This window comes from Euphorbia lathyris, chromosome 1 (assembly GCF_963576675.1).
Source record: "Euphorbia lathyris chromosome 1, ddEupLath1.1, whole genome shotgun sequence".
Lineage (NCBI taxonomy): Eukaryota > Viridiplantae > Streptophyta > Magnoliopsida > Malpighiales > Euphorbiaceae > Euphorbia > Euphorbia lathyris.
This window is the reverse complement of record NC_088910.1, coordinates 42,035,697-42,052,339: the sequence shown is the minus strand read 5'-3', so window position 1 is coordinate 42,052,339 and position 16,643 is coordinate 42,035,697. Positions and strand designations below refer to the sequence as shown.

At 35.5% G+C, this 16,643-nt stretch overlaps 1 protein-coding gene across 2 annotated transcripts; it reads right to left on the bottom strand.

Annotated features, from left to right (window-relative positions):
• Positions 1-6,470: 6,470 nt before the first annotated feature.
• On the bottom strand, positions 6,471-9,161 carry LOC136229856 (uncharacterized). 2 transcript variants are annotated; one of them, XM_066018736.1, is made up of 2 exons: positions 8,505-9,157; positions 6,471-6,703 (listed from the first exon to the last, which is right to left on the bottom strand). In XM_066018736.1, exons 1-2 carry the CDS (start codon positions 8,868-8,870, stop codon positions 6,677-6,679), a joined length of 393 nt encoding a protein of 130 aa, XP_065874808.1. In that variant the 5' UTR covers positions 8,871-9,157; the 3' UTR covers positions 6,471-6,676. The 2 variants fall into 2 exon arrangements, with proteins under 2 accessions (XP_065874808.1, XP_065874811.1); XM_066018739.1 differs by lacking the exon at positions 6,471-6,703 and adding an exon at positions 8,006-8,157 and having other exon boundaries at positions 8,505-9,161.
• Between the last annotated feature and the right edge of the window lie 7,482 nt (positions 9,162-16,643).

Genomic DNA, 16,643 nt, shown 5'->3' with positions numbered 1-16,643 from the left:
ATGACCGGTAAACGCTGGTAAACTATGCCTCATCAGTATTTTTCATTGTAGAATTAAAAAAAGTGGGACCCACTCTTTATGGAATGACTAATATAGCCTCGTTCCTTGTAAAATTACTAAAATATCATCATCTTCTTCCTTCAACCCCTCTCTCCCATTTCGCTCTCTACATCTTCTCTCTCATTCCTCTCTCTACCATTTCTCTCTCACTCCTCTCTGTTCAATAAAGAGGGTATTTTATGGAATGACTAATATAGCTGTAGGTGCCGCGGCCTCGCCCGGGCAGACCGGGGGGTGGACACCGTTGACGACAGATGCTGTGATTGGCGCCGAAAGCAACCAATCGCGGAATCAAGCTGCTCGGCAGGACCGGAGCCTGGAGTATGGAAGAGTCGCCACCCACGAATGGAAAAATGAACACCGATCCCTTGCGGGAGACCGGTGAGGGTTCGGGAAACTTAGGTACGAGCCGAGAAAGCTAGCTCTTTTCCGGAGAAAGGCTACTAGACACCCCGACATCGCCCGGTTATGAACCACCGGCCTCCTACTTAGCGTGTTAGGCGATAACGGACTAATCGTATATTTCTTTAAGTTTAAAATTCATTTGAAACCTTTTCTTTCTCGCTTTGAAAACCGTTTTGAGCATGTTATCGAAAGCCATTTTATTAAAGAATCACCCATTTTGCATTAATTTAAAGTATATAGGAGAGAGAGGGGGAGAAGAAAGAATTGATTTATTTACAACATGAATTGTGTCTTAAGTTATTCATTAAATCTAAATTAATCTCACTCCCAAAAAACGAGTTTATTTACATGGTTCGTACCTCAATCGCCGTTGGAACGATTTAAGTACGTTTCAAAACCCCGTTAATTTACATGATGTTCACTCGAATCGCCGTTGGAACGACTCGAGCGTTTGAAAATGTGGAATAAGAAGTTTTAACAAGAAAACGTGATTAAGCATACAAGTCTATTTATTTTTGTACAAAATCATTTTGGATAGGAAAACGATTCAAAACTCTATTATTTACAATTAAAAGACGGTTTTAATTACAAGGTTCGCTTAATCCGCCGTTGGAACGAATTAAGGTTTTAAAACGTGATATTTTGGAAATCCATTGAAAGGGGTAAAGAATCAAAAACCTTTTATTTACATTTGGAACCTCTAAAAATCGTTAGTTTAAATAATCAAGTTGAAAACTCATTTTTATGGATTATTTTCCCTTTTCACTCAATTTATTCCTTACTTAAGCATAATCTCAATAATGAACCAAAATCCACCAAGTGAAACCAATTTAGAACCTAAACACCTAAATGTCAAAAGAGTAAGAACAAAAAAGAATATATATATATATATATATATATATATATATATATATATATATACATTTTTAGCTAAAATAAGGATATACTTATAGATTTAAAGAAAAATGGGTAAAAGATACTATATTACATTTTTAAGTATATATATAATAATAAAAATGAGAAGTAATAAATATAATATATTTTTATCCTAATTACAACTATATGAAAATAACGAACACTATACAAATTTGTAAGAAAAAGAAAATAATTCTAATCTCAAAATAGTTTAATGAATATATAGAGAATATCCCACCCTAAATAATAGCTAAAACCACTTAAATAGACTAAAATATATACTTATACATACGTATCCTACTTTTCAAAACTAAGTTAATATACACTAAGTTTAAATGTGAGATGAATAAATATATAACACCTAATTAATAGCTACGTATCCTCCAAATAAGTTTAGTCAATTTACTATATATATATATATATATATATATATATATATATATATATATATATATATATATATAGGTTTAAATATCAAAAAGAAATAAGAAAAGGGAGTAAAAAGTGCAATTTTCGGATTCCAGCAGATTACCGACGGAAAATCCGTCGCTAATCCACTGTTAGTGACAGAAATGGCAGAATATCAACAGCAGTCCTTATACTTTCCAGATTCATTAGAAGGCTTTAAATCTACTCTATTCTATCGTTTTGGATCTCTGAACTACCAAAATTGGATCATAGTCTATAACGGAGACTCCTAAAACGTTGTTTTATTTTTAAAAACGTTAATTAAAAAAGGCTTTTCTAAAATCTATATATATACAACGTTTTAATCCCGAACTACCCTCAAACGGGATCACGGTTCGTGTTGGGAAGTTAACACGAGGTTTTTTTTATTTCAAAACCAAAACAAACGTTTATTCAATACGAAACGAGAATTAAATAAATACGGGCAAGTAAATAAATGTGATAAATAAATAAATAACTAAGGAAATAAAAATTATAAACTAAATAAATAAAAAAAATAAATAAATAAATAAATGACACGAGTCCAGTCCTCGGATAATACCTCAAGATCGGTATTGACAGCTGAAGTCGGTTGATTCCACGAATCGTGATTTTTCGATGTTTTTGGTGTTTTGGTAAAATATTTAACTTTTAGGAAATTTGGATTTTTTTAGGAAAAAAAATGTTTTCTCCAAAAAAATTAACTCTCTCTCTAAAAATGTTTAGAGTGAGAAGCTCTCCAAAAATCTCCCCCCCTCAAAATGCATGGGGATCCGTGCCTTTTATAGGCACGGATCCCAAAAAGGTTTTGGACGTCGCCCGACGGGAGTTGGGCGACGCCCAAAACAGGTTGGGCGACGCCCAACTCGCGTTGGGCGTTCGCCCAACCCTTGTTGGGTGTTCGCCCAATGTCGTTGGGCGTCCGCCCGACGACGGCCAGGCGAGGCCTGACACGGTCAGGCGGTCGCCGACGTTGACCGTGCGTCAGGCCGCGCTCGACGGGCGACGTCCCCCCTCCTGCGGGCGACGTCCGACGCTCGGCACGCCGGACGGGCGCCCGACGTGCCGCGCATCGTGGTTTACGGAGCGACGATCGCTGCTGGGAGCGTCATTCATCGCTCACCGGCCGATGCTCGGCCTCCGGGGCCTTATCGCTCATTGTCGTAATACTGAACGTGCCCGACCTCACTCAGGAGACGCCGAATTCTCTAGCGGGGCTTTCAAGTACCGGCTCTCCGAGCTTTTCTGTTTATTTTTAAATTTTTCTAATTAATGGAATCAACCGACTTGGCCGTTTATCGTGGGTTTTCGTCACAGGTCCTCCGACTCGGTGTCTACAATAGCCTCATTCCTTGTAAAATTACTAAAATATCATCATATTCTTCCTTCAGCCCCTCTCTCCCATTTCGCTCTCTACATCTTCTCTCTCACTCCTCTCTCTATCATTTCTCTCTCACTCCTCTCTGTTCAATAAAGAGGGTATTTTATTTTTCTTTTCTTTTCTTTCAATTATTATTAGAGTTGTAGATAAAAAAATTTTTGGGGATTGTAGTATATGCTAGATTGGAGAAATCTTTACTGCTCACTGTTGTTCCTCTCACTACTGTTAATTACTAGTCCAGGTAAGTTGGTCTTTTGTTATTTTTTTTCGTGTTTAGCTCTGAAGTTGGGCTTCCTTTTCTCTTGTTTTTTCTATAACCTATTACCTTTTAGCATTTGATCTTTTGATTCAGTGAACTACCCTCGATAGAGGTAGAATATTTTTTATTTTTTCTGTATCAACTGTGATTTTATTACATAAAGTTTCAAATTTTCAGCATTTTTTTAACCTTTTTATTTTGATTTTGGTTATTGGTATTCGACGTTTGAACAAGCTTTTGAGTTCTTGAAGTTTTGACAACAAGTGTTTGTCGATGTTAAGTTCTGATTTTGATATGGATTTTATTTAATAGTATTGAGATGCTGAGAATGGTAAAGAGAGGAGTGAGAGAGAAATTGTAAAGAGGGAGGAGTGAGAGAGAAGACATAGAGAAAGAAATGGTAGAGAGAGGTTGAAGGAAGAATATGAGGGTATTTTAGTAATTTTATAAGGAATGAGGCTATATTAGTCCTTCCATAAAAAGTGGGTTCCACATTTTTTAATTCTAAAATGAAAATACTGATGTGGAATAGTTGACTAGCGTTGACCGGTCACAAAAACCAGATGTACACTTTAATCGGAGGTCACTTGAAGTTTATAAGGTTTAGTGTGATAAAATTTTGGTTGTACACCAAAGTGTGATTTAGGGTAAAGGTTGTACACCACATATGTAATTTACCCATAGCCTAAGTCAATAAGTCCATCAAAAGGGTTATCATCTAAGAAGAGGGTGAAGCCTAGACAACTGGAGATTGTTAAAACTCAATTTTGATTAAGTTTTGGTTATTACAAAAATAAAGGAATAAGATCCCTCAATATATTAGAAAATTCAGAATTAAATATTGCCTTATGAACTAACAATTTTTTATAAGTGTGAAATATTATTCAAGGCAATTAGGATGTCTCTGTCTCATAAACAAATCAGAAGTAAAAGGCCTTCACCAAATAAAGGCCTAGATAGAAGCAAGGCCTAAGTCTATAACCACAAGCCCAAGACAACACATCAGAAGAGACATCATTATTGTCTTCCCCAAACTTACCATTTCTGTTTTTGCGCAGAAACCAACATCTTTACAACAACCCATCTCTCTCTATACAAAAATATGGGGAAACTCTTCAACGAGGCCAGAATCGAAGAAAAGATTTGAGGGATAAAACTTCTCAATGATCTTTTGAGTCAAATGGCTAGTTTCTACAAACTGCACTTCACTAGTCAGACCAGAATCCAAGAGAAGAATTGAGAAAAAAAACTTCTCAACGGATATCTTCTGAACTCAAACTGTTAGTTTGAAGAATTGCCTATAAAAGGCAACCTCTATCTCAAATTCAAAAAGCGCAAATAAACAGAAAGAGATATATATGAGATATACAAGAAAACAGAGCAATTACAAAACACAACAAAATTTCATACTTGTGCAATCGATTTGAGAGAGAGTTTTCTATTTGAAAAACTATGTAATCTTTCTATCATTTCAGTAGTTTTGTTACTTTGGATTTCAGTAGCAAAGTGAGAAATAAAGTAAGTGTTGAGTGAAGGAGGGTACATCAATCAAGCTTAGATATTTCTGTGAAAGGATTGTTCTCTGCTTGTGAAAGAGATCAAAAGCTCAAGAGAATGTATCTTAAGGACTAGACATAGGCAAGAGGTTGAACCAGGATAAATATCCTGAGTATTTCTTTCCTTAATGTTTCCTTTTACTTCTACTTAATTCTATGTATTTATCTCCTCTATGCTCTGAATTTATATTACGTCTTAATACTCTGAATATTATTGAATCTGTGAACATATTATCTATCATTTGTTTTACATCACTTCAGAACTTCTGATAAGAGTCATCCTCTAAATAGGTAATTCTCAGAAGCTGAAAAAATTTCAATGGACTAAAATGATAACCAGTTCAGTAGATTGAAATTGCTTTTGACTCTAAACTTATCCTCAATACTACATTGACTTAAGTGAAAACAATTTTAAACTCTTAAAACTATCCAATAGTTTCGTTCACCCCCCCCCCCCCCTCCTCCCGTTAGAACTATTCTGTCTTATTAGAGACCAACAGAGATGTCCAAGGTGCAGCAACAATAAAGGAAAGTGAAGCACAATGGAACATGGCTAAAGGTGGAGCTGTTACGTCGATAAAAGGTAAGCAAAGTACTTTCAACCAACAAAATTGCACTAAAGAGAGAAACCACCAAAGAGATGGTATTATTGGAAACTGTAGTAAAGAGTTTGAGCGAATTGGGTAAACTAGGGAAGGTTTGGAAATATTAGCCAGAGGGCCGTAGACAACCAACGAAAAGTTATTGTAAATAAGCGTCAAAGCGATGCAGACCGAGAGAGACCAGCAATGAGCATTTTAGCAATCCTAACGTGGTGAAAAAATTCAATCTTGCTATAAGCATCAAAGAGAAGCATGAGTATGTCGTGTTTATCGAGAAAAGCAAGATAATAAGAGCCGACATATGACGACTTGGCTTAAAAAGTCAACAAGGAAAAGAAAACTAAATCCTAAGAATACTAATGCAGCATTGATCGAAGAAGTTGCAATAAAGGATCCTACGACATATGAAGAAGCATTTTCAAACAAGGAGTGAAGAAAAGCCATGGACGAAGATTTTAGAAAATCAATTTAGATTTGTTAGCAAGTACGAATTATTAAAAGTTGGTTCTAAGTGGAGTGTTAAAAATAAGTCATCCGACTTTTAATTGGTAGAAAATTCAAGGGTTAATATAATATATAATTTATTCTAGATATTTTTATCATTATTCAGAAAATTGTAGCTTAGAAATAGCTTATCAACCAACTTAGCCATATACAAATAGGCTTCTTGGATTGGATTGATGGTGTACGTGAGCCAAGTATGCATAGTAAAAAATAAAATAGAATGATTTGTGTAATGTGCCTGAGTGTGGTGAGTAGTGTGATAATAGATTGTCAAATTCAGTTTGAGACTAATAAAATAATTTCCTTTGTAATTAAATCCTCCAAGGGGCACATTTTGCAGATTTTACAAGTTGAAGGAGCAAATTATTATTATTATTTTTTTTTTTTTTTTTTTTACAAATAGGAGGTGTGCTGTATGGTTTAAGCCTACAATTTAAGAAGAGAATAAAGATAGATGGCATAACATAAGCCTTTGTAAAACTCAATATTATATTATGATTTATGAAGCACCAGGAAACTTCAGTATATGTCATCACACTTTCTTGTTTTATATTATGAGCATAAGATTCCACCCCTGAAATTTGATAGGAGATAAAAGGAATTAGATGCAACCATTATCTCTCAAGAATAAAACCTCAAAGCTATATATTCCAATTCATCTTCTCATTCCTTATAAAGCTCAATCAAGAGAGGGATTAGCAAACATTAAACAACAAATGTCTCAAGGACCAGTTTATGAGCAGCAGCAGCAGGGGTGGGAAACAACATCGCATGACTACAACCTCCATATTCGGAGGATAGAAAAAATGACTAGTGTTCTTCCTGATGTCCCTCGCTACCCTATGCTCCACAGTCTCTTCAACAACAAGCCAATTTCTCAAGAACAACCCAAAAAGAAGAAGTCTCCTACTACTAAGTCTACAAAGAAGGTTCAGATACTTGATCAGAAGCCACCTAAAGATTCTATTTCTGCTCAAGATAACGTCGACACTGAAACTGATGGATTCATACAACAGAGGCGCAAAGGTTTTGAGTTATGCAAATGGAAGACTTTCAAGTTGCATTAGATTTTGTGTTTCAGTGACAGGATTCACTCTGCTTTATATTTAAATAAAGTCCTTGTCTTTCTTCTACCTAGTTAGCTGCAACACATTTTCTTTCTGGCTTATGTTATGTCATATATATATGTATTCTTTTCTTCACTTTTTCATTCCAATAAAATGGTTTCTATATTAGTATATGCACCTCTGTTTAGTGTATGGTTGTGCTCCATTATTGTATATACATGGCTTGCTTTAAAGATTTGATTTGGTAGATCACATCAGAGTAAATGTAACAATGCGATGAGAGTCTGTTTGGATGAAAATACTTAACCTTCAAATTCCACATGGGACTTAAAATGGAGGTTTTTTAACCTCAAATTAACTTTTGAAATCTATCCCTTCCTAATTACTTTCTTCCCCCAAACAAGGTTGGATCTATGTTGCACGGAAATGGAAACGAAATGAGAACGGAACGAACACCGGGAAACCTTATTTCTAAGAAAAATTAGCTAGGAAACGGTAATGGAAACAAAAAAGAAACCGAAATGGAAACAGATACGAAACGCGGAAACACTAATGAAGGAGAGTTTCCGTGAAAGATAGGATTGGATAGTTAACGTTTCATTATTTAACATTAAAAAACCTCCATCCAAGGCGACTTGATGATGGGTAAGAATGAACTGAATCTCTGATTAGAAATGAAAAGGGAATGACCGGATTATAGTAATAAGATGTGCTTCTAATATATGAAGACACGCAGTAATGGACGGCACTCTTACATTCATTCAAAATAGAGAAGGTGTTGAACCCATTTCATTTCTCAATGCTATTGCAGAACTCATGGTGCTATATGCAGAGTATCCAATATAATTAAAAATGTTCCAATAATATCATATCACTGGCCAATCTTAGCATCTAATTAAAGTTGAGATCATGATCAAAATCTGCAAATTATTCTTCAACCTGGACGGCTGCAAATCAATTCCTGATATATTGATATTGTGTGGTTAACATTTTAGGGAATCTGCCAGGGAAAGTTGCAAATAGCACAATATATGTATGCATATCACTTATAAGGAATCAAGCAAATAGTGTCATTCGCCATGTGATATTGACAGAATTAAGGACTGAAAAATTCAATTCATACTGATATATATCAGAACAAAAACATTTCATTATTGTATTGCAGGTTTTCCATTGAAGAATCTGGAGGAAAACTGGAAAAACAAAATTCTTCTTCACTAGAAAACCTGGAGATTGATTTTCATCATGTAAACAAAAAGAGAATCAAAATTAGATTAAATGTCATACATCTTGGGGAGGAATATCAACCTGATTGAATCTTCTTGAAGCCAAACGATTAAACAAACTTCTGAGACTGTTGCTGCTCTCTCTTCGCCTTCTATGAACTCGGCTTTCATCATCTAAAACAAGTCCTCTCTCTAACCTTTTGGACAGAGTCACAATTTCATATGAATCCAGCAATGATTGATTGAAATCCCAGTACCTAGTTGAAACATTGTTAGTTTTCAAAGTTTCCAGCTTGAATCTGGAGGCTTTGAAGGGGAAGTTTCGGCGATAAGCATCATACTCATTGGTAGACTTCCGGGAGCTGCCGGAATGGCAAAGCCACGCCTGCGCCACTGCCTTGAGAATTTCAAGTTGTTGATTTTCTTGAATTTCATTATTGGTCTTCATAATTGAAATTCATGGTTCTGAAGAAAGTGGAGTAGTTGCCATTTTAGCCTTACATTGTCATATCCTTTTGTATTGAAATTCTCGACTGAGAGCTGCAGATAAATTGAATGGGCTTGGACAGCTTGCCTAGGTCGGAGGATAATGTTTATTTTGTTTATCCATTTCTATATTTTCTTTCTGGACCTTGATTTTCTACTTTCTTTCTGCATTTATATTTATATGTATGATTTTTCTTGTTTTTGTTTTTTTTTTGGTTATAAATTAAGGGGTTGATTGGATGGAGGGTTTAGAGGGGTTAGTAAGGGAATGGTTAGTAAGAGTTGATAGAAACCTTTGTTTGGGAGAAGGAAGGGTTAGTAAGGGTTTCTACAAACCCATGTTTGGAACACAAAAAAATTAGAAGGGTAAGGGTTTGGAGGGGTTTTGAAGGGTTTCTTTTTAACAAATTGCATCCAATTTTGAACCCTCCAATTTGGTGGGTTTGGAAGGGTTAGAAATTACCCTTCCTTCCATTTCCGTACCTTTCTCTACCCTTCCTTTATTAATCCTTCCCTACCCTTCATCCAATCAAGCCCTAAGAGATTACTTTTTAGTGAATAATATAATTATAGTTATACTTTTATATAAATAACCATTATTTGCTTATTTTATTCGTTTGAGGGGAGAATTTTCTTTTTCATTTTTTTTATTAACATTGTCAAATTTGGCTGATAACGATCTCAAAATGAAATTTTTTGAGAATTAAAATTGTTTAGTATCATATTTACTATAGAACCACATTCTTAATTTTTCAAAAGCAGCATTTTTGGAGTTTTCTCTCTCTAAACATTAATTTTCCCTCTCATAAAAAAAATACCTAAATGACCTCAAACTTAAAAGTTAAAAAATTAAAATTATTTAAAATATAATTTAACTCTTGAAAATTTTCATTTTGAAGTCGTTACGGTCAAATTTGGCAAAGTCAATAAGAAATGAAAATTTTGCAAACCACAAAGTTGCGTTTGTAACAAAAAAAAATCACAAGTACTCATCTGCAAATCCGTGAAACCACGTGACATCTATTTGTAATTAACCCTTCAAATAATTGAAGAACAGAAGGCCCATGGGTCTCACGGTAGTTCGCTAACGTTTAAAGTTTGACGCGTTCCAGATTCGAACTTTGAGAGATATGAGATAAAAAAAAAATTTGATTTAGAACTTAATCCACCCTCTCACCTTAAAAAAAAGTTAAAGGCCAAAAGCATCATTATGGTACGGATAGTAACGAGGTTGATAATTTTTATCTCAAACAAAAAAATAAATAAATATTCTTCTCTAACTAAATTAGGAGGAAATAATCTCAAAGATTTGAAACCTAACCTCCAATTGAGAAAAAAAATGTATATGATTAGATAAAAGTTACATCCCTTACCACAGTCCTATGATAGAATTGACATAATACCCTTAAATACACCACTAACATAACTTAAAGGCGATACAGATAGAATGATTACAAATGGACTAATGACAATCTAGTAAATATGCTAAATAACATGACAGTAATTAGATAATGGCAAAACATTAAATATCACTTAATGGAAAAATGGCAGATTTGGCAGAACTTGGTAGTTAAGTGACCTCACACGGTGTGTGGTGTGTTTGACACGCCGTGTGGGTTGAAAGTCGGATGGACCACATGTCATGTTGGTTAAACCACATATCGTGTGAATTGATGATAGGAAAATAGGAGCCAATCTTGCCATCCACACACCGTGTGGGCTACTCCACACAGTGTGTGGGGTTTCCTTCTTCATCTTCGCAGCTTCCCATTCGAACCACACGATATGTGGGTCCTGTTTCATTGGGACCCCTTTCTCCTTCATGGATGTGATGTCTCCCACGGACGTGTTGATAACATGACACATCGTGTGGGTCCGATTACTCATCCATTCGACATGTTGCCCTCTAAACCTGAGACCTATAATATTGGCTTGGTAATTTCACTATTTCGGGGCATGCCGACTCATCTGAAACCTTATAGAGTCCTATTGAATGCTTCTATTCTTGCTTGACCCCCACAAGTCGGGATGAACAAATTCATGTCCTCATCATTCTTCCTTTCTTGAAAAGATTTGGACCCTGAGTATTGTATAGGATAAGAAACAATAGGTATTCCTGCATGTGTCGTTTAATACATTCAACCATCTCTTTCTCAACATTGAGTCTATTAGGACCACTCCCGATCTCCAATAACTTGCTAAGGCTCGAGATGGCTACCGAGTACAACGTCTCATGGGTTAGTATCATGGTGGTTTTGTGCTCATTCTTCCACTTAAGTTCTACGTGGCTACTTAAGTTTTGTGTCATAAGCTTATAGAAGGTACACATTGCCACGAATTTCACCACAGCGCCACCATGATTTGGTACCAACTGATCCCGTGCTTCCCGAAGAGTGTTTTTGTTATCCCGGATACCTACTCATTTCTTAACACATTCCCCAAACATTGATTTCCTCCTCATAAGATGATACTTTACAATGGGAACATAGAGTAAATATCTCCCAAACAAGGCTATCATAACTCTCAATTTAAGTAAGTTGACAACATATACAAGAACGAGTTTAGAAATTACCTGATGGAAGACTTAAGTCAACAACTGCCTACTTGTGTTAGGGCCATTTTCCACTCAAAATGGTACCATTAAAGGGAAAATAGAAAACTCATCACCCGGAACCGAAGGATACTAACACCACTAAAGTTTGTTTCTTCTTATATTTAATTAGTTTTCTCTGCTATACTGGAAACTTGATAACTCACTACATCTTCTTTCAGTGTCGGCTCTTGGGTTGGACAAACGATCAATGTGGCTTTCCTCTCCCAACTAGAAGAACTCATCAATGGTGTAAGGATGTATTTGATCCCACCCTTGAATATTGTGTATGTGTTGTTCCTTTCCGCATATATTGTATCTTGATCAAATTGCCAAGGCCTTCCTAGGAGTAAACATCCATCTTAACTACATCATATATAATATCGTCGTTGACCACAACAATCTGATGAGTGACATAAAGCTTCTCCCCATATTTGACTCAACCAATCTAATACGAGTTAGGATGTGGTTCGAGTATCAAGCCAAACTTTCTCAAATCGGTTCTACTAAGGATGTTCTCTTGGCTTCCCCAGATCACCTCACATTTATTCCGAAAGATTAAATATCAACTTCTAAACAATTGATGTCTCGGATCATGATCTTACTCAAATGACATAAGCACCCTCTTCACCACACGAATGACTTGTTCATCCTTGGAGGATCCACTCTCAAGTGGTTCATAATACACCCTCATTGTTTTCTTCCTCATCATCTCCACGCACTACCATGTTGGCACTCCTCCTCCTTAGGAATTAATTGGACCTATGTCCCATCTCGTTACACCAAAAGCACTTGAAAGGTGCTGACTTGGCAAAAGATTGTTGTTTCTAGATGGAGGCGGGGCTCCTCTAGACTGCTTTCCATCTCCCATAGGAAAACCTACTGGCATCGAAGCCCTTAGCCCCATTAGCACTTGCAATTTTCTTCCATTTATTATTAACTCTAATTGTTCCCAAGTGGAGGTGTGATATCCCATCCTATCCATCTAGATCTCTCTCGAATCATTACACTCAATTGGGATTCTTCCTTTAAAGCTAAGTTTCAGGTATCTTATACCCAGATGACTATTTGAGTCTCTATCTTGTCTTGGATGATATATCTCAATCCCTCTAAGTACCTCTATGCCTTTTGGCTTTTTGTTGTTGACAAGTTAGCTCTTGATGAAAGTATTGAGAACTCTAAATTATACTCATGTACGCCCTGATTCCCTTGTGAACACCTTCGATACGAACTATAAATGTACCGCTCATAGTCTGATGGTAAGAACTGCTCCCTCGGCATCGCCTTCATCCGAAACCAAGACTTAATCGGTTCCCTACCCCCCCCCCCCTCCCATCTTTATTCTCCCCTTAATTGATCCTACCAAGCTGAATAATATTGAGAATGCTCATTAAATGAGCAATTCAATAAGAGATCTCAGATCGAATCGGTATATCAATACCGATTCGATCCAAGATCTTGGAATTGGAATAAGTTCGACATCGGATCACGAAATCTTGGTGATCTTCTCTATCTAATGAATGGGAAGTCCGCTTTGAAAGCGTCCGCCCTGCAACCACCCTCGAGTATATGCTTCAACAGGAATTACACAAGGGTAGTTGATACAATAGAAACCTCTGGTAAAATGCCCGCCCGTAACCTAATAAAGTACATTCCATAGTCCGTTTTAGGTTACCCATTCAGTGACTTTGGCACTAGATGTTCCCAAAAGAAAATGGTTACTCTCGGATCGGGTGAATTCAATAATAGATGTTTGTTGTCATTCCAGCCTTCCTTCTCCTTTTAGGGCCTATCCAAAAGAGAATCCAGTACTTCTTGATCGTGAATATCTGATAAGCAATTCTAATTGCAACCAGCCTAACTTTCCATTGTAATTGATAACACCGCTTTAAGTGATCTAATGGAGTTTCAACTTTCTTAAAGTTAATTACATCAAGGTTAATTATTGTATGGTTATAAGTACTGAAGTATGTATTTATACACAAATTATTGTCGGCCCTTGGTATTAGAACCCATATAAACTATAGGTTAATCATATATTATAATCTAAGGGTAAATTACATTCATAGCCATTGAACTTTACCCATTTTAACATTATGGCCATTGAACTTCAAATTTTAATGGGAATGGCCACTAGTTTACACTTTTTAATACCGGTGACCACTCAACTTTAACCAACTCCTCAAAATGATAGTTAACGACCTCAAAATAAAAATATTCAAGAATTAAAGTTGTCCATAACGACATTTACCATGAAACTACATTTTTTGAGCTTTCTCTCTCTAAAAATTCATTCTCTCTCCACCAAACAACCCCTAAATGACCTCAAAACGAAAACTTTCAAGAAGAATTAAAGTTTCTTAAAATATCATTACGTCTTATGATTTTTTATTTGAGACCGTCAACGGTCGTTTTGAGCGTTGAATGACCACCGGTATTAAAAAAAAAGTATAAAGTTTAATGATTATACCATTAAAAATTGAAGTTGAGTGGCCATGAATGTAATTTACCCTATAACCTAACTAGTCTACGAATTTCAAAGTCTTGTTCACTAACTAATTCCTATCATTTATCATAGATGCCAAATATAATTTTAGCATTCAGCTAACACAAATTTGGTGGAAAGCACATGAAGTTTACATTAACATAACTCAAAACCAAAGAAACCAAAGAAAGTATTATTTAAATATACAAAATATACATGTATAGTATTTGAGACATAGACACCATGCAAAAACCTTGGTAAGCCATTGTTGATACTTTCTAGTGTTGATTATGCACCCAATAACTACACTTATCACAAATCCACAAGCATACCCCATAACCACAACCTTCCAATCAAATTCAAATTCAAATTCATAATTAGGATCATCTTCATTAGTGTTTTGAGGTGGTAATAGTGTATCTCCACATTTTTTTGATAAAGGATTCCCAAAAAATGAATCATTTTCATAAGTGTTGAATTGGTTTCCTTTTGGTACTAGTCCGGTGAGGTTATTGTGGGCGACACTGAAGGATGGAAGGAAGGTAAGCTGCACGAGTTAAATTGGGATTTCTCCTGACAGTTTATCTAGCGAAAGATCCAAAGATTCAATATTTTTTAAATTTCCCAATGACGAAGGAATATGACCTGTGAGAATGTTGTTGGAAAGAGTGAGTGATTCAAGTTGTTTAAGGTTTCCAATCACTTCCGAAATTTCTCCTCCAAACATGTTTCCTGACAAGTTAATTGCTGTAAATATCTCCAGGATTCTCTAGTATGATAACTGTCTTCCTTTGTTTGTTATTGTTATGGAGTAGCTAAAATGGTTCAACCATGAAATACCAAACTTATATACGCTTGCATATACTTCAAGATATTGCTATGATCCACATTTCTCATGGCGATCAAATTGTTGAAGTACTCCGATGGCAACTTCCCTTTCAAATTGTTAAGAAAGATCAAGGATATGCAACTTTGCAAACTGAAAAATGGTTTCTTGTTTCCCCATTTCACCAAACTTTGGAAGATCAGTAACATTGAGACTGGGATTATACTTGTACAATCAAGACAAATTGTAATCCGATAATTGGAGATAAAAAAGAAAGGCTTGTTCTTTTTAGAAACAAATCAGAATTCAATGACCCACTAAGGTTGTTGGAAAATAGCACAAGTACTTGAAGATTTGGTATCCCAAAAATAGACTCTGGAATGGAACCATCAAGTGCATTAGAAGCAAGTTCAATCCATGTTAATTGGGTAAAATTACCAAGCCAAGATGGGATTTTCCCACATAAATTGGTCTTCGACAAGTCTATATAGTTGAGATTGGTTAAGTTCCTAACCCAAGAACTAAAATTATTGAAGGAAAGTGACAGATAAGTCAGTTTATGGAGATTGGCTATGGAGGAAGGTATCATCCCTGAGAATTCCAGTCTCTGAAAGCTACCAAATGAAGGTGGCAATGGCCCTGAAAAATTACATCCCTTCACAACAAAATATTGAGCAATTGAAGGTTACCGATTGATTTTGGTAGCTGACCAGAAGAGCTTGATCTCAAGCCCCAGTTGTTCAATCGGACGGTATAACTGAAATTCTGGCAAATATCCGGTAAGCTCAAGGTTATGCCGCAAGATTAAAGAACGGCGGTTAGGAGGGTTATTATACATTTAATTTGTTCATGTTTTCTCTAATTTTTTAAATCATTTTGATAACTTTTTCTCTAATTTTTCCTTATTTACTTATAGTAAGAGAAATGTACAGCTATTAATGTAAATAATTTTGATTAAATCATAAGTTATAAAGAGAGAAAAGTTTTGCATAGAAATTTAGGAGATAAATGTTAATGGTAAATTAGTTATTGTTCATATGTCTCCACCTGTAGTTGGCGTGATGTTCATACGCTCCACCTGTGATGGAGACATATTGTTCACATGTCCCGACATCGAAAAATTGATTTTTTAAAAATCATTTGATTTTATTATAAACAACCGTAAATAAAACATATTTTCGAACAAAATTACTTATCATTAGTCATTTCTCGTGTTTTTTCTTTACCAAATTAGTACGGATTAGATTTTAGAGAGTTTTGAGTTTTTGAGAGGATTTGAGAGAATTAGTGAATTTATTGCAAGGGCAGTTTCGTCTTTTCACAGAACCATGGATAGAAAATAGTGGCTAGGTTTAGTAATCCACCGTAAAAAATGAACAGAAAGAATAGTAAAAGACCACTTTAAAGTTTGTTTATAAAAAAATGAAATTTTTTAATTATATATTTGGAAATTGAGTGGGTAGAATGATGAAGTCGTCCACCAGGTAAAGTCTCGAACTTGTGGGGGTTGGCAGGAATAGAAGAGAGAGAGCTGCAATTTCCTGGGAATGAAACCATTAGTGACAAATTGTAAATGTTTGTATATAAATAGAAGAAAAGAAGCAAAACTTATTACTACATCCTAAATGAAAGGGTTTGTCGGGATATTCATCTGCCTTGTGTTGGCAACAATTATGGCTTCATCTTCTTCAACTCTTGCTCCACAATTACTCACCAATAGTAACTCATTTCGATCCCTTTACTCTTTACTTTTTATTTTTATTAATTATTAAGGATTTTAAAGTCATTTACACTAGAGAGTTTGAACTCCCTTAATTTCCTTCTACAACCTAAT